This window comes from Lissotriton vulgaris, unplaced genomic scaffold (assembly GCF_964263255.1).
Source record: "Lissotriton vulgaris unplaced genomic scaffold, aLisVul1.2 SCAFFOLD_1311, whole genome shotgun sequence".
Lineage (NCBI taxonomy): Eukaryota > Metazoa > Chordata > Amphibia > Caudata > Salamandridae > Lissotriton > Lissotriton vulgaris.
The window spans coordinates 338,504-360,740 of NW_028245490.1; the positions used below are offsets into that span (position 1 = coordinate 338,504).

The 22,237-nt window shown below is 45.7% G+C and overlaps 1 protein-coding gene across 6 annotated transcripts in view; it reads left to right on the top strand.

The window, feature by feature from the left end:
• The window catches only part of OPA1 (OPA1 mitochondrial dynamin like GTPase), a 298,318-nt gene that overhangs the window by 29,673 nt on the left and 246,408 nt on the right, over positions 1 to 22,237 (top strand). For 4 of the 6 annotated variants that reach the window (XM_086949084.1, XM_086949086.1, XM_086949087.1 and 1 more), the window contains exon 4: positions 693 to 800. In XM_086949084.1, coding sequence (XP_086805210.1) covers positions 693 to 800 — 108 coding nt within the window. Of the gene's footprint in view, positions 1 to 692; positions 801 to 16,938; positions 16,993 to 22,237 lie in introns of all 6 variants that reach the window. The other 2 variants (XM_086949083.1, XM_086949085.1) reach the window with 1 other exon arrangement.

Genomic DNA, 22,237 nt, shown 5'->3' on the forward strand with positions numbered 1-22,237 from the left:
ACGGCAACGCACTCTACGCAGGGACCACAGCTAAACTCCAGAAGAGACTCCAGTGCATACAGAACGTCTCCGTACGCCTCATCCTCGGACTCCCTTGCCACAGCCACATCATCACCCACCTATGAGCCTGCATTGGCTCCCGGTCAACAAGACGATCACTTTCAAACTCCCAACCCATGCGCACAAAGCACTCCACAACGTCAGACCAGCATACCTCAACGAACGACTGTCCTTCTACACCCCGAAACGCCAACTGCGATCCACCGGCCTCTCCCCATCCCGACCTCACCCCCACCCCCCCGCCCCCGCCCCCCGTCCCACGCATCCGCTGAACGACCACCAGCAGCAGATCCTTCTCCCACCTCGCCCAAAGGCATGGAACACCCTCCCTGCCCATCTACGTAATACCCAGGACCTTCTGACCTTCAGGAGATGCCTCAAGACATGACTGTTCGACCAGTAGATGCCTACCCCCACCCTTAGCGCCTTGAGACCCTCACAGGTGAGTAGTGCGCTCTACAAATGTTTTGATTGAATGATTGATGTAATAAAAGGGATGGATGCACTTGTGCCTTTTACTTAAATAATATTGTATGGAATAGATTTAAAGAAAAGAAATGGAAATGTGTTGTTTAATGTACTGCACACACGTATTTTCAGTCGTATTGTCTTTGTCATTCAACTTTCTACAGAAAAGTTCAGTCGAGCCCTGCCCGACGCTGAGGATTTTGCAAAACTGCTGCCGGACTTTGAAAAGCTGGGGGAGAGCTTTGGGTTCCTGAAAGGATTGTTCTCTGCAGGTGAGAGGCTTTTGTTTGCCATTAGATATCGATGAGATTAAATGCAGTGTCTTTGCAATGTTGGTTTCAAGATTCTTTCACATGAATAAAGGGAGTAACTTGATTATGCAGTTGGCTCTGGGATGCCTGTGGTAAACCTTAGCAAAATATAGGATACTTCCCAGTGTCTTCCTCCTGCCACAAAACCCCAAGAAGACCCTCACCATTTATGTAACAAATTAACCTGCTAGCACTCGTGTATAAGATGCTCATTTATGGTAGTCCTAATCCTAAATCACGTTTTGCCTTTTCACTTGGTACTGGGTAGTCGGTTTGGTTCAAAAACTTTATTCGGCACAATCAAAATAGGCAATAAAAGTACAGAAGTAAAGTGCAGCAATAAATAATTCTAAAAATCAAACCAAATACTATTAAAAACCCAGGTTCTGACCTTAAGGTGCATAATTAAAATAAACTACTTTTCTGAATCGCGTCCCAGGTATCAGAAGCAATGTGAAGGAATGAAATGGGATCCTCCAAGGCATGCAATTATCGTAAGGCAACATTTTACGTTCTCCACCTGAAGAGGACCACAGGGCGTATAGCCCCAGTGGCCTACACCATACATGGCAGCCAACAGTGCTCTCGCCGTGTATATATTAATCAGTTCATAAACAGGTCGGCTACCATGTTTGTGGCAGTACCTGAAGAATCCCTCACAGAATCTGCTAATTTTGGATCAAGTGTTTTGTTGTATGTTTTGGAACCATAGGCCATTTTTGGAGAAAAAAAAATCCCAAATACCAAAATAAATTAACCCTCTCGATTGCAGAACTAAAAGAAATAAAAAGTCCTTCATTTTTGCATTCTTTTCCTGCATGACATTGTAAAGATTTTAGTATTGTTAATCTTCATTTTTCTGGAGGCTGACGGAGGTTCTAGACATCAGCACAGCATTGTCTGCGTACAACACAGGAACCGAACAACTGGTGGCGATGAGCACGTCAGCCTGCAGAGCCTGAAGGACACCATCCAGCCCATTAATAAAAAGAGAGAATAAGAAAGGTGCCAAATTACTACCCTATCTAATTCCCCTCTTGATCTTAAACGATGAGGAACATTCCCCATTGAGACCATAACTGACCTTAGCTAACAAGTTCTCGTACAACCAGGATAAAGAAAGGACAATCTTCTCAGGGGCCTCAAGCGAAGGTGAATTAGACGAAAAAATTGAAAGATCATCCAAAGTGCTGCTGAGATTGACAAAGCACAAATAATGGGAGCATTGGTCTATTTCCGAATGAGCTGTTCTAGATCCACGCACTGCTTCACTGTCCCCAACCCCCTCCTGAAACCATACTGGGCCACTGAAAGGATAGAATTGTCCTCTACCCACTCCTCTAATCTCCGTAGCAGAACCCTTACAGTCCGCTTGGCTGAGGAATCCAGGAGGAGGATGGGGCGATAACACTTTGGGTCAGATCTATCTTCTTTTTTAAAATAGGCACTATGATAAAATCGGCCCAACTGGGAAGGATCGTTCCCTCTGCTGCTGCATTTAACACTAGAGTCAAGATAGGGCTCCATAGTTCACCCACTGCTCTAAAAGGCGTCATCCAGTAGACCATCAGGGCCAGGTGCCTTACCCCCAGCACTATCTTCTAGGTCTAGAAGAACCTCGTCCAAAGTAACGTCAAGGCTCTTGCTACTAGAGTGGTTGACGCTCATAGCTACATCTGAAGAAACATAGCCCTAAGGGAGCCAAAAATGCCTGAAAAGTGGTCAACCCACTCTTGTTGAGAGAGAAATGAGGGGAATTCGGGTACGGAATGGGTTTTTAAAAATGTGGTGTTACACCTACTCCAGAAACGCATAACATTGCTGAACTCTGCTGCCTTGGCCAAGTGCAGCCAAGCCTCTTCCCAGAGTACATTCTTACTGGCAGCTAATTCCAGGATGTAGTTCTTTCATAAATGCTTGATGTCAAAGTGATCCCTGGGAGAACTATGTAAGGCAGTCCGTAAGAGCTTAGATGCCTGAGTACACGAATGGTCAAACAAACCATATCTCTTGGAAGTTCTTGATCTAGAGGATCGTGTAAGTAGGGCATTAAAGGACCTTGTGATTTTCCCAAAAGCGTGCAACAACCTGCCAAGGTCCACCTCAGAGTCTAAACAATACTTGAACTTGGTTACGTTCATAGTTAACAACTTCTGCAGCACACGGAGAGGGACACCCCCGCACATCTGATACGGGCACCTGTAGGCCTAACTGGCTTAACATTAACAACACAGGGTATTTCTGTAGAGACATGGATAAAGCTATTGGGTTATCGCCACTCACAGTGGTTGGAATTGCTCTGAAGTTAAGAACAAGGTCACTAGCAGCAGGAGATATCAAAATGTGATTGATATTAGTATGGGCTCCACTACCAGTAAAGGAAGGGGTCTCTTCATTACTCTTTATATTACCATTTTGTAGTGATAAATTGTCATATTTAAAAATTAAAGAATTTAGAAGTTTTCCATTGACGTTGTGTGGGAAATGGGAGATTCCAGCACCCACAGAATCAGTTAAACCACACACATGCCTCGCTGAAAAAGGAAATTTTTGTATGTTGATGCCCACAATATGGAACAAATAAAAAGAATTAAGCTCAGAAATGCATCCAAGTCTGCATCAAGGGTGAAGACGACATAATTACGGGAAGAATGAAACACGTTATTGTAAAAATTGACCACCACCAAATCAGATTCATTTGTAAATGATAACCGTACAAACTAATAATAAGAAGAAGCCGTGTCCAATCTTCTAATAGCTGCAGGTAAAGTGGAGATGAGAATCTGTAAACCACCTTTAGCAGGAACTGCTTGGATAGTGCGGCAGCAGTAACAAGCATCTGCAATGCAATAGGTCTCGCATTTACTCAATTGGATGGGGTTGCAGCAGTAACCAGGGAGGAAAACCGTTTTTTTGGGTCCACACTCAAAGGTTCCCGGAGGCATATAAAATCCGAAGCAGAAGTTATATTATGCCAGTCCTTGGCAATTCATTTATTATGGTTACCAAAATGTTTCCATGAAGTGACAAATCCCTTCATAGACAGACTGTAACAATGTTGGGATAAAACGGGGTGACTAGGTAAACTGGATGAGCTAGATTGGATGACCATAAGTAACAGGAGGGGTTTAATAGAATCAGAAAGGGTGGAAACACTATGAGCTTTAAATCCAGGCATGGGGGACAAATGGACTGGACTGAGTCTTTCAAACAGATCGATAAGGAAGTTTCCTCCGCAATGTGAAGTCAATCGGTCTCCTGCAGATGGCTCAAAACCTGAAACCTATTTGATAGGTAGGTGTAGGATGTGCAGTCAGCAGGAGAATACTGGTTAATTAGTGAATAGTTAATTACTTGTGGAGTTTGATGCAGCTGGCGGTTAAAATAGCCCAAAGGGATGTGAGATGTGAACCTGAAGAATGACTGTCCTGCAAACCTGGGTTGTTTACAATTAATGATAATGTAGGCCCATTTAATTTGTTTTTGGTTGGGCCAATTTACCTAACCCTTCTTGTCAGCAAAACTTGATCAGCTTTGAAAATTGTGAAGACAACATAAATTGGAAACAATGAAGGACTTTATTCCTCAGCTGGGTAGTTGGTTCAGTTGAGCCTGAGGGCAGAGACAGGACATTGGTCATTACTACCACACAGGGTCAACAGGGTCAATAGGCAGGGATTACATTGATGGTCACTGGATGAGGAATTGCCCTTCTTTGCTTTGTGGTCTCATGTTTGCTAAAACTTGGGAGAAGGACCTCTGAAGGAAGGTCCAGGTACCCAAATTTTACCACGGTTCCTTTCCAAGTTCCTTTCGAAACAGTTGGGACCTTCAAAGGGCCAACAGCCCCGGCCGTAATTGTCTGCCACACCGCAAGATCCAGAAGCAACTTGGTTTTGCAGAGGATGAAGAGTGTCATGATGCAGTGCAGGGAGGCAACTGCCAAAACGGCTATCTTTTGGACAGTTCGAAGGTGGGTTATGGTTGATTGCTGATGAGTCAGGGTCCGATTACTAAACCCCAGGAGCCGTTGTGTAAGTCGATTGCACCTTGCTACCCGAGTTAGCTCTGTGGTTCAAAGTCTTAAAACTGCGAAAGAGTTCTTTAATCAGCCCCAACTGGTCAATAATAGGGGATAGCTTTCCATAACCCCCCCAGACAATTATTTCCCCATGAAATAAGTTCATCTCCGCAACCGGAGGCCAATAGGAATCATTGAGTCAGAGGCAACAGTGCTAGATTTAAGGTCTACAGTAGAATGTGGTTTTGTATTCCTCCCGCGTCTTTTGCGTTTGTCAGGAGGTGCACTGTTGTGGGGTCAAGTTAAGGACAGACTGATCTCCCGTCCGCGTTCAATAGTAGAGACAATGTATGGTGGCAATAAAACTGTCTTGTAGTGTGCCCAAAACAGATGCTGACGCGGGGGCGCTTTCGAGCTGGGGTGCTATCTTAGTAGATGAAATTGTCCCAGGGGCTATTGCGATAGTGGCAGCTAGATGACGCTCTGCATGCTCAATTCCCTAGTGTAGGGCACCCATTGCTCTTCTAATAAAGCTATCCAGGGAGGTAGAATTTGAGCGAGGCTTGGCTACAATAGGAGCTTTGTGCTTTACCATCGTGTGAGAGAAGCAATGTAATGTCAAAGAAATGTAAAAATCAGCGACGGTACCTTAAAGTCCTCCAAAAAATTGGCTACGGCCTGCCCTGGCTCTTCTTGGCACTGCCGGGGGCAGTACAGGCCCGTCCCATGTGGCGGGTGAGAGCACAGTGCTTTGTTGCGCAGCCCGGATTCAAGCAATCCTCACCCCGCCAGCTGGCACCTCCTGGTGCATGGTCCTTCTGTGACATTGAGTCCCCCACAAGGCAGCAACAACAAGCACAATATCCTGTGGGTAGTCAGTGGTCACCGTGCAGTATCTTTACCACTGGACCATCAGTTGCTTCTGTCACTGGTGCTCTACTGATCCCTTGCCAAGACCCTGGTGTACTTGACTGTCCAGCTGGAGTTGCGTCACCTTGGTGTCTTTAAAGCTCTGCTCTAGAAGTGTTATCATCGAACCAGGTCACATGCTTTGAGTCAGGTGGTTGCCAGGCAGTTTATCATGGGACCAGGAATGTGCCTCCGTGAGGTAGTGTCCCTTATCTATACTCGCCAGCAGTGTCCGGGACCTTATGGGTTTGCATCTCTATTTCTACTACGCACCTTAAAGATAACCTGCTTCTGGGACCTCCTGCTGTCACACTTCGATGTGGTAAATCTCGGACGATGAAAGGGATCCTAGTTTAGAGCTGAAATGGCATAAGATATGTGGCCTGCGAATCATTGGTGATTGTGAGAACTCAAAAATAACTCTAATTGTGAAATCCTTTCTACTTGAAAGCGGAGACTCGTCATCAAATATCAAGTCAAGTCAAAACCACTTTATTCGATTTAGTTAAAAATCATAAAAGCATACTACAATCAATTTAAAAAGGGCAATTCAATTTCATAAAAAATTACATACAGCAATAGCAATTATATACACAGTTTAAAAGCAGCTAAAAAAGTAATTATTGGCTAAAATTTTACAGGTACAAAGAACACATTTCATCCTCCAGTACAGACCCCCATATTACATTTGCAATCGCCTCCTCCTAATCCTTACAGCAGCAACAAGGTAGTTAGCCACGCTAAACATAACCAAAGGTGAATCTAGCATTTGTAAATACAGGAGAGCTGGTTTTGCCTGAAGAAAAGCTTTGTCCTTCAATAAAGGCACCAAATACTTCTGTCTAGGCATATTGTAGAAATGGCAGAACAGCATTAGGTGCATATTATCTTGCAGTGAAAAATTATCACAATTACACACAGGTGCATCCTCCTGCTTGTACCAACCATGTCTGTCACAGAGAACCGTATAAATCTGATTAAACCGAAATTTGACCAGAAGCCACCTGTGAAAAGGGATGTTTACTATGGCAAGATACGGTTGAATATCTAGGCAAGTAATAGTCAAAAAATGGGCTCTGACCGTGGGCTTTGTAAGTTGATGTTCCTCTCTCTCCAAGGTCTTCAATTTAGAGAAGTTAAGCTTGACCCAATCTAAATCAGATTTTTTCAAACCCAGAGGGGCGGAGAATATCTCAGGACGACCAAGTTCCAAAGAGCACTTATAAATGTATGACAGCCAAACAATATCTTTAAATTTGTCCAGTGTTAAGCAGTCCATCAGTACTTTATGATTTAGACCTAGGTTGCTATTGGTCCAAGTCCTAATCCATAAAAGAATAGGTGCCATTGAAAGGATATCGGTAATGTACCCTAAACCAAGCTCCTGATGAGCTGAGAATGTGGCTGTCGATTGGGGGAGCCCTAGTATAGACCGAAGGAACTTATTTTCCTCCCTTTGGATGGTTTCACTGTTCACATAGCCCCACAGACCTGATCCGTACCTGGCTATTGCCAGAGTTTTTGCCCTGTACAAGCTTAATAATGCACCGCTCGGCTTCCCTCCAAGTCTCCTTGAGAAACTTAAAATTGCATTTGCCGAGCTCCTCACCGCTTTGGTTTTGGCTGTAATTTGAGAGATCCAGCTACCCTTAGTATCAAGAATTACACCAAGGTAAGTGAAAACTTTGACATTAGTGATCACTTCACCATTACAATAAAACGATTTGGTGTTGTTTTTGACAGCCCCGAATGCCATAATTGTTTACCACTAAGTCAAGTGAGGACATAAATTCACTAAATGCATTTAGAAGTCTCTGCAGGCCTAAATGTGTCCGAGCTATTAAAGCAGCGTTGTCCGCGTACAGGAGAACGGGGATGCGAGTATCCCCTGCACCCGGTGTGTCCAAAGTAGCAGTTAAAAGGTTTTTCTCTAATGAATTTATGTATAAAGTGAACAGCATGGGGGCAAGGATGCAGCCTTGCCGTACACCCCTGCTCGATTTGAACCAAGCTGTGCGATTTCCTTCTAGGTCCATTCTAATTGTCTTTGTGAAGTTCAGCCAGAAAGTGTACAAGAGGAGGATCAAGTCCCAATTTTAACAACATGGACCACAGCCGAGCTCTGTTAACTAAATCAAAGGCCGTGGGCAGGTCCATAAATGCAACAAAAAGTGACCCCTTTGTTGCCGTTGTATATTTTTAGATTATCAAATGAAGATTTAAACATTGGTCCTCTGTACCTCTTCCTGAACGGAACCCATCCTGAACATCTGTTAGAATGTCATTTTCCAAAGACCACTTGTTAATTCTTGCCAGCAATCCTTTACCCAGGACCTCCATGGAGGAATCCAACAAGGATATAGGGCAGTAGCATTTGGGGTCACTTCTTTGACCTTTTTTAAAAATAGGGACTATGATTGAGCATGCCCAGGTTTTTGGAAAACCCCCCTCAAGTACACAGTTACAAACATTGGCTAATATCTCTGCCCACATCTCTGGGTTTAATTTATAGAGATCCAGAGGAACCCCATCTGAACCGGGGGCTTTATTTACAGCTGAACCTTTTAGCGCAACCTCCACTTCAGTTATACTGAAATTTAGTTTGGGTAGTGAAGTTGAATGACAAGGCATAGAAAATGTCTCAACAATTTCATTACTCCCGTATATATTAGAGAAATGTTTAAGCCACTCTGGTTCAGGAATATTTACGTCAAGATCTATGTTATTTGATTGAGCAAATAGAGGATTATTAATTATAGACCAGAATTTAGAACTTTGTTTGAGGGTAGTAGAATCCATTAAAGAATCCCAGGCTTCTTCTTTAATGACCTTTTTCAGAGTCTTTACCGCCACAGCATATTTCTTCCTCAATTGTGCTACCAGTGACTTGTCTCTGGGGGAATGTTTAAGCGCTTTCAACAGAGCGGAGTGTGCCTTGGAGCATGTATGGTCAAACCAGCCAAAAGCTGGGGCAGGGCCCCTCTTTGGCCTAGCTGTGAGCTCTTCTTCCACTCTAGCACAAATAGCCTCAAAAGCGGTAACTACCTCTTTCCCCCCCATGTCTAGATCCCTACAAGTCACAAGTTCCACTGCCATTTTTTGCTCAATTAGGCCTAAAAAGACCTCAGGACAAACTTTACACCATTTAAGACGCCTTCCGTGGTCTTTACTCTTTACATCCTTCACAGAGGTGGCCCTCAAGGCCCCTTTGCTTAGACCAATGGAAGCGTCCATGACTAGCGACACCGGGTTATGATCACTGAACCCACTTACTATGGCATTATAAAACAATACATAGCGGAGAAGACCCGGGGACATAAAAATATAATCAATAATCGATTCACTTCTCCTCGCGTTATATGTGACCACACGATCATTTAAGTCTAAAAACCCTGGTTCAAATAAATCATTGGATGATAACAAATCTTCCATTGCTACACCCTTTGGGCTGTGCTCGAAATGTGGCAAAGTTGTATGATCAGGGCCAGTATCATCCTCAATTTGACAATGTAGCCCACACAAATGAACATTAAAATCTCCCATCAGTATGAGTTGAACAAAAGTGGTTTGTTTTGACATATAATTGGTTAAAAAAGAAGATAAACCTTCTAGAACAAAATTTGGGGGACCCCCTGCATAGAATGATAGCAGTTTATTAGAACTATCTTATTATCCGCTTGATGGATTTCCAACAACTGAAAATAATATGAGGAGCTGGGGATTTCCTTAACACTGCCTGCTAAGTTGACTGAAACTAGAAACAACAGGCCCCCTCTATCCCTCCCCGCCGAGGAATTCTGAGCTTTGACAAAGAACGATGTATAGCCATCCAACCAGAAAGCATTATCTCTTGCCCAAGTTTCCTGTAAGGCCACTATATCATGTTCTTTTAGCTTTTGTAGCCAAATCGGGTCTTCCTGCTTAGAGCGTAAGCCCGCAATGTTCCAGGAAAGTAGCCTGACATTCCCCCTGCCCAGAACTAATGGGTCATTTACGGCTGTGGTTGATGTGTTACATGATGGGTCAACAAAAGCATTATCGTTACAAAGGGCATTCATGCTTTTGTGCTCATGCTCTAGTCAGTCAATATCTGTCTGATTTTGCTAGAGCCGAAAATCTATTCAACAGGATTAAATCGTCGGTAGGCGTGTTCCTTACAATATTAGCTGTACCACCAACCCTGGGTTGCTTTGTCACCCATTGGTTAACTTGTAGAGGCGAAATTAGTCTGTCTTCGGCCCATGCATTAATAATATGCTGTGACCTAGTATTCTCGCCGCCGCCTGTCCTGTATACTGGGGGATAGAAAAAACCCAGGGGCATCGCGCGAACACCCTTGCCTACTGGGTCCAGTGGGGAACCATCCCAAAAGAGACGGCTGGAGACATTTCTAGATTTGAAATTAACTATTACACAGTCTCCTGCTACACATTTCTTAGTTTTGCCCACCCAGTTAACCCTTCTACCTGTCAAAATGTTATCTGCGATGTTACTTTCACCCGTGCAGTTCGCATTGCACCATTTTTTGATAAGCTTAAGAAGGGTTTCGTGATGTTCTACCTCCCCGTCAGCAAGTTTAGGCACATTTACCAGTATTGCTACAAACGGAGTTGCATCAGGAGGTAAATTTACTGGGGGTACCATTCCCGCCCGACCCCCCTGTGAACCTCTAGACCTTACTATTGGAGATAAATTAGGTACAGCATTCAACATAGGTGTAGATATACCCTTGTCGACTTTCCCTTTGTTTTGCACAGGGTTATCAATGGCCACATTTGTAGCCGTGATGGATGTATTAGTTGGCGGACCGCCAGCCTTGGGGGCAGAAACCTGTACAACTGGACATAACAACATTTGTATAGATGAAGAAAGGGCCTGGGTATTTAAAAAGTCATTAATGCGCTCACATTTCGCCAAAAGGTCCTTGACACAATCCTTCAAAGTTTCAGTAATGTCAGTTGCAATCTGGATTAGGGCGGATTCAAGCCTGTCCGAGAAAAGTTTTTCTAGTAAAGACAAGATACCCTCCTCAGTAATGTACATTGCACGTTGAACCCCAGGCTGACTGCTTGCTGCGCTTCCTAGGTCGCCCGAAGCCACCGGTATAGGAGGTATCACTGTTTCAGGCAGTACCGGGATCGGAAGTACAGTAGGGGTTTGGGGCATGATGGGTCTGCAGGACTCAATAATGACCCTAGGTTCCAACGGGATACAGTTAATGGTGGAGGTTTTCGATGTATCAGCGCCCACTGGGATAGTTTCAAGACCCAGCTCACGCTCTGACTCAGCAATCTGGATAGATAGTTCATCCACTTTCGTAGTCAGGTACGTGATTATGCTGGTATTGTACTTAGGAACCTTAGCTTTTACATCGCCTACCGCCGATGTCACAAGTTTGCGCTTACCCATGATGTTAGGGATATGGCCCGTCCCAACCCTGTTCGTCCTCGGACGGCCTTAGACGGCCCGCCCTCTGCCCGGGCTCCGCCCTGCGTCGCCCGCACGCGTCCCGCGACGCGGAGGAAGCTTCTGCTCTTTGTAGCGCCTCCGGGCGCGAAGAGTGCGGGAGGCAGGAAGTGCCCGCAAAGCTCGCTGGGAGCTGTAGTCTCCAGCCGCGTGGTTGGAGCTGTGGCGGCGAGACTACAGCGTTCCCCACCCAGGAGCTGGCACTGGAGCTGCTGTCGGCGTGATGGCGTGCTGGCCGGTAAGCTCCTTGCTGGATTGTCCCCCCGCTCCACCGAGGGAGCGTCTGCTCTTTGTAGCACCTCCGGGCGCGAAGAGTGCGGGAGGCAGGAAGTGCCCGCAAAGCTCGCTGGGAGCTGTAGTCTCCAGCCGCGTGGTTGGAGCTGTGGCGGCGAGACTACAGCGTTCCCCACCCACGAGCTGGCGCTGGAGCTGCTGTCGGCTTGATGGCGTGCTGGCCGGTAAGCTCCTTGCTGGATTGTCCCCCCGCTCCACCGAGGGAGCGTCTGCTCTTTGTAGCGCCTCCGGGCGCGAAGAGTGCGGGAGGCAGGAAGTGCCCGCAAAGCTCGCTGGGAGCTGTAGTCTTCAGCCGCGTGGTTGGAGCTGTGGCGGCGAGACTACAGCGTTCCCCACCCAGGAGCTGGCGCTGGAGCTGCTGTCGGCGTGCTGGCCGGTAAGCTCCTTGCTGGATTGTCCCCCCGCTCCACCGAGGGAGCGTCTGCTCTTTGTAGCGCCTCCGGGCGGGAAGAGTGCGGGAGGCAGGAAGTGCCCGCAAAGCTCGCTGGGAGCTGTAGTCTCCAGCCGCGTGGTTGGAGCTGTGGCGGCGAGACTACAGCGTTCCCCACCCAGGAGCTGGCGCTGGAGCTGCTGTCGGCGTGATGGCGTGCTGGCCGGTAAGCTCCTTGCTGGATTGTCCCCACGCTCCACTGAGGGAGCGTCTGCTCTTTGTAGCGCCTCCGGGCGCGAAGAGTGCGGGAGGCAGGAAGTGCCCGCAAAGCTCGCTGGGAGCAGTAGTCTCCAGCCGCGTGGTTGGAGCTGTGGCGGCGAGACTACAGCGTTCCCCACCCAGGAGCTGGCGCTGGAGCTGCTGTCGGCGTGATGGCCGGTAAGCTCCTTGCTGGATTGTCCCCCGTCATCAAATATGTAATTTGACTATTGGATGATGAAGATGTCATTGATTCCATAACAGAAAAACTTTACTTCACATGAGAGAAAGAGAAAAAATGTACAACAATGTATAGGGCTTTTGTCTTCAATTCTACTATTTAATATGATATTAGCTCTTTATTAATGATTCCAAACTTAAACATATTGTATTAGTCAAAGCGAAATTCAAAGCTAAAATTCCATGTACTTGCTTGTCATACTACTTTTCACAGCCTAATTTTAAAAATATAAATTATTTTTTCTCATTCGAATGTTTTTTCCTTCATGCTATTACTTATATACTTTACATTTTGATTCATGACCGCTTACTTCATTGTAATTTTGTTACTGAATAATTTTCTCATTAGAAGTTTGGTCTACAAAAAGCTTGTACATTGCAAGTTTATGGTTCAAATGACGTTGAGTTCTGCTATACCAGGGCGACACAGTGCATTGCATAGTGCAGATCCTGGGAAGAAGGCGTAAAATTGAGTGTTCCTCTTTGTGCCAGAAATCGTCAACCTAGGCACCCTAGCAAGCACACGGGGTTCACTCAACTGGAGGTGAACCTGTCTGAGTTGTACAACCAGTACTTCATGGGCCAGGTGCTCAACACTCCATACAAGCCTAGTCTGCAGTGGTGTTAGGCTCTGTCCAGTGAAAAATGTTGGAGGCTTGCCAGGCAGTCACTGCACAGCTCACCAGTGTAGCATTGGTATTTGTCCCTTTTGTATGAAGACGGCCTCTGCTTCTTCTGGGTCTTTTCTCCTGGTCTTGGAGCCCCAGGTCCTTAGGTCTCCTTCCTCGAGCCTCTTGGTCATTGTTACTTGTCCATGTTGGAGCAAGACCATTCTTCTTGTGGGTCTTTTCTCTTTTTCATCAGGTTTGCAGGTCCTTGCGTCTCAATTTGTCGATTTTTGACGAGTCTCAACTTCTTGAGTCTGCGCACCTTGCCGAAGACTTTTCCAGGGCCTCGATCATCTTCAAGTCTTTCTACCAGATCGAGCCTGTCTTCCACAGAGCATGAAATCTTCTCGACCTTTACTCTTGTTGTGAGGTCAGACAGGGAAGGTGTAGCAGCAAGCTCCTCTCTTCGTGCACCTGCTTCAGGTGGTTCATCAGACCCACCCCATTCCATCTGCTCTTTATTGGCAGGAGTGAAAATGTTCAGGTCCTTCCAACAATTCACTTTTGAACTCGAGACAATTACTGTTTTTTTAGGTCCATTTAGTGCACTGAAGTTGATCCCCCGATTGAAGTGTGAGCCCTGTTTTTCTTGTGCCAATTTTTGAAGTTTGGAGTCAAACCTAGCAAGGGCTACTTTCCATTGATTTCCTTTTTTCTTTGCTTCCTGTTGAAGGAGGTGAACAGACAAAAGATGGACCAACTCAAACATCTACAAAGCAAGTATCTGGATTCCTGTTTATGATGTGAGGACTGCGGGGGGGCAGGAGTTTGGTGTGATGTACAATCCACAGCAACCCAGGACAGGTGACACTGGGATGCCTGAGGTTGCACTTTCCATGGGCAGATACAAGGCTCCTGGGCAGCTGTCCTCTTGTGTTGCTGACACAGTTTATATAGATGGACATATGGTCCATGGAAATGAAGAGCCCTTGTTATGTGGAACTGAATAGACTTTCATGGAGTGGAGGGCTGTATGTTTCTCTCCCAGGAGGAAGGAATCTGTAATGGATGAATGCTTACATTAATCTCATCTGCTGGTAATTGCTCCGAGCCTTATTCTACTCCTTTGTATTTTTTGAGCACTGCCGTCTTGAGCGGGGCCAACCAGATACACATTTGTCTTAGGCCTGCCACAGAAGAGGCTGCGCACAAACAATTGCTAGGCCAAGCCACCTGTAATCAGGAACACATGAACCTCAGGCATGTGTTTGCCTTTTTTTAATGTAAATGAAGTGCAGCTTAAGTCTCTATGGCGCTGCAAGCTTCGCAGCTATGTCTGCATATTGATGCCATTATGTTCAAGACACTAAGAAAAGGAAAACATGATGGATGGAATGGAATGCTAGTGTTCATCTCAAGCAATGGTATTTACTCTGGCCTGCATTCCAGTCCGCCATTTCTTTTTGTCCAAGCACTGCTCCGTTGCTTGTTTCCTACGTGAGTCGTGGCTGGTATTTCCAAAACTGATATGGTGTAGATGTGCCCAGATGCAAATCCGCTAGCTCTCTGTGAGATGGGAACTCTAGCTGCACCTCACTGAGGAGGCAAAATATGTCAATGTGTGTGGTGTTGCTTGTGTTTTTAGTCCAGAGAGGGTGTGACCCTGGGTGGAGATGAGGAGATGTGATCAGAACGTCCAGACCTGTCCTTCTGGGGCAGAAGTAAGACTTTTGGCCGTAGTCCTTTCTGTAATGGCACAGAGAGCAGAACAATAATGGAGTGGCATGGCCAGACTAAGGGCCCGATTCATAAATGGGCGGTCGGCCCGTCGTTCTGCCTGGGGGACAGAGTAAATTACTCCGGCCCCCTGGTGAAGGGCCCGCCTGCCACATTTATAAATGACTGCCAAGCATGCGTCCATTTATAATGCGTTGACAATTATGGTGAATGCCGGTTGCTGTTTAGTACAAGGCTGTGTCAGAATGATGCTGCCTTGCACCAAACAGTTTTAATTTTTATTTTCAAATAGAAAATACCAAAATGAGGTTTCATTTTTGAAAATAATAAAGAAAATGCCCCAGAGCATTACTTCTATTTTACTGTCCCTCACCACCAGGGTTGGCCTGGCAGTGACGGACAGTAAACAAAACAATGGCTTAATGTCCGCCCAGCCTAATAGGGCTGGTGGATGTACAACTATTTCTCCGAAAACATTTACTCTGTTGGGCCATCTGACAAGTTTGGCTATGGCGGTGACTGAGTAGTCTCCACCGTAGCCAAACCTAGGATCACCCACTTGACAATCTGGTGGGCGGGCCATTATCCTGGTGGTGTAGGTATAAATCAGGCCTAAGTTTCTCTTGTTGAGATTAAGTGTAGCATTTGCCTGAGTTTTTTTTCGTGTTCACTCAGACCCTTTGTTCTCACTACAGACTAAAATGAAAAGAGTTCACTAAATCATCACGTCATTGCTTAGCACATGTAGAAGTGTTGATGGATGTCTTTTGAGAGTGGATGTTTTTTCTAAGGTGTTCCAAGTGACATCATAGAAAATAAAGGTTTACCTCGAGATGTCTATGATGACACTTGCACCCGTCAGACCTCTGATAGCTACTGTTTTATGTGATCCATCCCCAAGACTTACCCAATCCCTAACCCCCTAACTGACCACTGTGACAAGCTGTGCAGGAGGAGGGGGGAGTAGTTATGGTGGAACCTGCACACAAGCTGTCCTCCCCAAATAAACTGCCCTACAGCTATCCTCATTAGCCCGTTAAATGTGCAGGAGGTATCAGGCTTCCTACCACTGCCCCACAATCTTCTGGAATATGCTGCTCCTCCTTTCCTTGAAATATATCTTAAGGGGCTACCTGGCTCTCTGTCACCTTGCCTTGCCTCCCTGTCTGTTAACCCTTCCCTCCCTACATTAACACTGTGCTTCCTGCTCTCTCTGAGGGAAAGAGAATGGGGAGGTGTAACTGCAGAGTCACTGCCTAGTACAGCAGTGATCGGCTGCCTGTGGCACATCACTACAGACCATATGACAGCGGGGACGCCCTCAGTAACAGCAGAGATCCCAGGGAGGCGGCTATTCCACTGTTTTCCTTCAGTGGGCTTCATGATGTCCCATCAAGCAAAACATTGATGTCACGGTTTGCAATCCTTGTTCTTTGATAAAACCAAAACTTAACATGGGCTGGAATCCACCCCTCTCTAGTGTAGTACGATGCAGAGAAGACAAGCCACTAGTGCAAGATTCAAGGGTTACATACTTGTACTCTATGCGAGAGCTCACCCTCGCTTGATCCTAAAAAGGTATCTGTAAGAAAAACACCAGTGCCATATGCAGTCCTTTTGGAGGGGAGCGCTTGGCGACCCTCAACATTTCAGATCTTGGTCTACTCTCTCAAACATTGGAGGCCTTCCAACCACAGCCTTCGATCAAGTCTATTCTAAGTGACCTTCTGCTCTCTGATGCAATCTGGGTAATCATGTAGTTCAAGTGATTGCCCATGAGAGTACAGACTAAACTCTGATAAGTGGTGGGTGGAAAATTAGCAGACGTGTGGGATAGTCTTCACCACTGTAAGTATCGTAAACTGAGTTTAGCTCTTCCCATCCCGAGAGGAAATACAGTTGTCATCCCAGATCGCATATCCTTCAGCTGCTGTGTTGGGGCTCACTTGGTTTTTGGATGGTTGTTTACAAGCTGGCATTCTCACGCGCCTTTTGACAATAACAGCCTCACTACAGCGTACACTATGTAATCTGTTGCTTTTGAGTATGTATGCATTGTATGTAGCTGTGTGTTCTAGTTTGGGTTAATTGGTCTTCCCCTGATTACATTTGTCCTTTTCAATTTCGACATCTTTGTTATTCCATTTGACCGAAGTGTTTTATTTTTATATTGCCCTTTTTCCTGATTTTTCACAGGTCAGAATTTGGTTAGTGAAGTCGTAGGAGCTTCTGATCGCCTGCAGTTTATAGGTGTGTACATCTTCCACCGTATTGGCCCTATCACTATTGTTCGGTACCATCCTAATGATCCACCTCGGTGAAACCATGCCGCAGAAAGTGTATTCGCTCCTCCCTGAATTTGCGTTGTGATCCTGCTGAGCCATTCACAAAACACCACCTAGTTTCCTTTTTTGTTGTCAGCCAAGGTCATGGAAATTTGACCTTGATTGACATAAGAATGAAGCAAAGATGCAACTTAAAAACAAAAGTGTGACAAAAGTAAAATATTTCCTGGAATGGAACAGCAGGGTGATTGTTGAAAACAAGCAATGTAAAACAGCATGGGAAGGAAAGCAGATAGCTAGGTTTCTTGATAATGAGCAGCAGCACGAGGAGCTGGCTGTGGTGCTGGCAGCAGAGAAGGTAAAGTGGTAACAACGTTTATGTTCCTGAAAATATTTCCTGTCTATTTAGTTGCTTTCTGATAGTGAGAGTACATTTGATTAAACCTTGGTTATCCCATTGTACACTCAACCACCTTATGTTGCATATTTACAGTAATATGTCCTCGCTATTGGGCTCTAATGATTCTGTTTTTTATACGTAAACTCAGGTGCAGACCCCATCGGTTGGCTTTTGCAAACCTCTGGGTGTCCCCGGACCACTGGTTAAGAACCACTGCCCTAGACTGCAGAATAAGAGTTGTATCTCTTAATTTTTCTGAAGTCGCTTCTTCCATGGTTCACCTCTTTCTCTTTTGACTGTGCATAGAAATTACAACTGAGACCCGTCTTAGACCCTTTCATTTCTGGTCCAATATTTCTTTTTGTCCACACAGCGAACATCTCTTCAGCTCATAAACGTAACCAGCTTTAGTATTCCTGTGCAAATGACAGCAAATTCTACCTGTGGCAGCAAATGCAACTAGCACTAAGGATTTTGGCACTGCCTGTTGATAACCGAGGAAAAAGATCTTACTGTCCGATGGAGTGAAGTGTTAACAAGATTAACTTGTGTCCACCTAAGGCGATGCTTTTACTCGCACAAGCACTCGGTGAACAATGTGCAGCGGAGCATGGGTGACACTGACATTAGCGTAGGTGCTCGTGGCATCTGCTAGCTTTGGATCCACTGGGAACATTAGCTTTATTCTAACGAGTGCCTTTATAGAGCCACGCTTTGTGTCTCTTATGGAAGATACGGTAATGAGAAATGTTCAAAGTCCTAGCTGTCAACTAAGAGAGGAAGCGGCCTCCCGGGCATCCCTTCCTCATTTTGGGTACAATGAATAATCTGGGTGAAGATCTTCTAGACAGAAGGTACCTTTAAAAATATTCTTCATTGTGGGTAGCTGGTGGCAGTGTCCCTGCATGCTGCTTCCATCCTACGAACTATTTTAATCCAAACAATATGTTGTTGTGGGGTGCAATATATACACCTCTGCACTATGCTACAAGATCCCAATGACCGCATTGCACATGCATTTCTTTGTTCTTTCGTTATACAAGGTGAACAGGTATCTCTATCACTTTTAGCCTGCTGCAAATATGATGCAATAAAACACCTTTGTACATTTAATAATGCGGACCCCTCAAATCCAAAAGTCTACTGAACACTGAAATCCATTCTATGTTGTAATAAAATTCTAATCTGATCCAATCTACTATTGAATCAATAGATAGTTTTTCGGTGCAGGTACAACCTCAACCTCCACATTAGAATGTATTCTCTGGAGGTTTTAGTTATTTCCTTGTGATTTGCTTGCATCATCTCTAAATCTACTTTTATTTAAAAGGCTGCTTAGAATGTTGAATGTCATTTCATTTGTTCAAGATTTCAGTAATATTTTTTTCATGCTGGATGAAGCGAGTAAACTTTACATATCATATTAAAACTTAAAAGGAACTGTAGTCTCCACATTTTGTCTATATTTAAATCGAAATTCCACAGCTATTCTATTGGTAGGTTTTATTTTGCCAAATTAAATTAGTGTGCACACATGGTGTTGGGTCTGGAATGCTCCCTTGCATGGTAAAAGTATGTCTTTCCTTGCCCTGACTTGCATGACCTGCATGTGAAACTGGGATCCTGACATTTATATGGCCCTGTCATCAGACTGTGTCTGGAGAGTAGCCTGGGAATGACATTTGAAAAAGGACCAACTCCGACTGCATGACAGCCAGTCTCCCAGTAGTGAAGGGACGTCCTCTGAAGTATTACTTTCTGCTGGAAGAAATTTGGACCTGCCTTCTGAGAGAGGAAAGCAGTGTTCCTGGCCCTGCAGCAGGAAAAACTCCATGTGTTCCCAGTCTGGGAATAGCTAGAAAGAGTGAGGGATTGCTGGAGTTAGCTAGGAAAAAATCCGTGGAGGGTTCCCTCGGTCTACATAACAGATTTATTTCTCAAGAACTGTATCAAGCCGTCCACAAAATCAACTCTGAGCAAAGTCGTCAGTTTGTCAAAACTGAAAGAGTGATGCTGCTGCTGTCATGGAGTCCGAGTGTTACTCCAGTATTGGAACTTTCATAGATTCCCATTGCTTGTATCATTCCCCGTCGTCGGAATGGGAGCCTCGGTAATAATATATATATACCTAGGTAAATACACCCTAATAGGTGTAAAAAGGTAAAAAATTAGGCCTAGGCCTCATTATCTTTTGTAGCCTATTGGTGTCATTATGTAAAAAGACCCAAAGTCACCTTAGCAACCAATCAGATCAGCCTCACCCTGTAGAACCTTCCTGAGAAAGCTCAGAGCCTCAGATTTTCTACCGCATCGTTGGTGACAGGGAGTCTCCTTAGAGCTCTGCTCTAACTTCTACTTGAGGTACTATTTAAACAGTTTTTCTGTCAGGATTTCTTTCAACTTTGACATGGCTGATAAGGAAAAGAAGAGCCTTTTCAGGCCCTGTGCCACTTGTGGCAAAAAAAACGACTTTATGCTGAAGATCAACATAATGACTGTATATACTGTCTATACCCAGACCATAAGGTAGAAGGGTGTAGTATATGCAGGAGGATGTCAGTGAAAACCCTCCGTGATCGTGAAGGAAGGCTACTTCTGTGGCTCAGAAAGTTGGAAAGGAGGGAAGTAGTGGTTTCTGGTGATGAGGAAGATGCCAGATCATCATCTTCTAGAACATCGTTGAAGAGGGGTGGATCATCTGTGGAGGTTTCAACTGAACCCCCCTCAAAGGCTATGCGTGGGACCTCTGATAGGTCTGGCAAGCCAGGGCCTAACGAATCTCCTCACGTGAGTGTAAAGGAGAGGGAAAGGCAAGCACCACAGGTGCAGAAGGCTAAACTGGATGAGAGCTCGGCTGGGCCTTCCCACCAGGAAAAAGTAGCCAAGTCCTTCAAAAAACCGACTGTAGAGGCCTCTACAGTGGTCAAGAAAGACTCTAAAGCATCTGAGGTGAATTTTTCTCCTCAGTCGTCGACGAGCCATCCAACGACGACGAGGACGACGACGACGAGAGCGTCGACGAAGACTGGATCGACGACAGCGCCGACGACGATAACGTCGACGGTTACCACCTCGTCGATGAAGACCATCCCGTCGACGATGACTATTCCGTCGACGATCGCGTTGACGACGAGCCCGTCGACGAGGACGGTTCCGTCGACGATCCCGTCGACGATGATGAGCCCGTCGACGATGACAGTTCCGTCGACGATCCCGTCGACGGTGAAAGGACTCTCGTCGACGGTCCCGTCGACGACGATTCAAAATAAGGAGATGGTGGATTTGTTTTCAACGCCGTCGACGGCAGGTGCTACAGAAAGCATCAGAAAGAGGAGGATAACTCCAGATATGACTTCACCAAGAAAGGTGCCTTCATTACCTCCAGCCCTTTTGTTGGATTAAGAGGACTACTCAGAGGAGGAGAATGAGATGTATGGGGATGCATACAGTCCATCTCAGTTGAATCTAAAATACCATGATTCGGACTTAGATGAGGAGTATTATTATCAACAGGAACAGCGACCACAAAAACAGGTCGCATACCAGGAAACCCAACCGCAGCAGGGCATGGTAACGATGCCTATGAGTCTTTTGACAGACTTAAGGGCAATGCTGGAGGAGTATAGGAGCAGGCAAGGGTCGCGACCAGTGGAAGGTCAAGCGCAAGTTCAACCGCAGGTGGTGGCAGCTCAGTCAGTACTGCCTGCACAGGAGGAACATGAGAGGGAATATCCTCGGCAGACGCAGGTCCATGTAGATACCTCGGATGAGGATGAAACAGGACAGAACCAGGATCAAGACCCTGATAATGAATGGAACCAGTATGTAGCTCCGGATCCGGCTTCACCAGTGCCAGACCCGGTCGAATCGCCTCCGGCGGATGTAGGAGGTTTCTTCAGTTTGATGGAAAGAGCCACAGCACGCTTTAAGCTAACAATGCCTACAACATCTATTTATTTTATTTATTTGCGTGTTTATACCGCGCTAGGATCACCTCCCGAAGGAGTATCTCTGCGCCTTTGGCGACCAAAAAAGAAAAGCAAATAGCGGACCCTAACCATAAACATAGATCAATTTTGAAAAAGGAATGTCTTTAATTGCTTCCTAAAAGGAAGGTGGTCCTTGCACTGTCTCAGAAACAGTGGGAGGCTGTTCCACAAGGTTGGACCAGCAACCGTAAGAGATCTTCCCCCTTGTCTTACTTTTCTAAATTTTGGAATCTGTAACAATGCCTGCTCACTAGATCTCAAAGAGCGTGTCGGTGTGTACAATCTACGGATTGTTTCTTGTACGATTTTAAAGAGGCATACCGTAAGGCGGTGCGTTCGATTCCCATTGTAGACCACATATGGGAGGAAGGAAAGAAGGTGATGCAGTCCCCAGCGACGGTCATTCCAACTCTTCCACGCTTGGAGAAAAAATATAAAGCTCCTGATGACAGTCCCGCCTGCTTGACTGGGCAACCTAGACCAGACTCGGTCATATCGCAGGCGGCGCAAAAGAAGTCGCGGAATCCTTCAGCCACGCTCACAACTCCACCAGACAAGGAGGGTAGAAGGTTAGACAACGCGGGGAAGCGTTTTTCGTCGATGGCTAGCTTATTGGTCAGAGCAGCGAATGCCTTGGCGATCCTAGCAAGATACGACCGCCAGATGTGGAGTGATGTGGCACACTATGTGGACCTTCTAGCGGATGACCCTAGAGCTGAAGCACAGAAACTTCTAGAAGAAGGGCAACGTTCCTCTTCGGAAATGATTGACTGCGCGATGGACATCGCCACCATCTCTTTCCGTGCTCTAGGCAGCGCGGC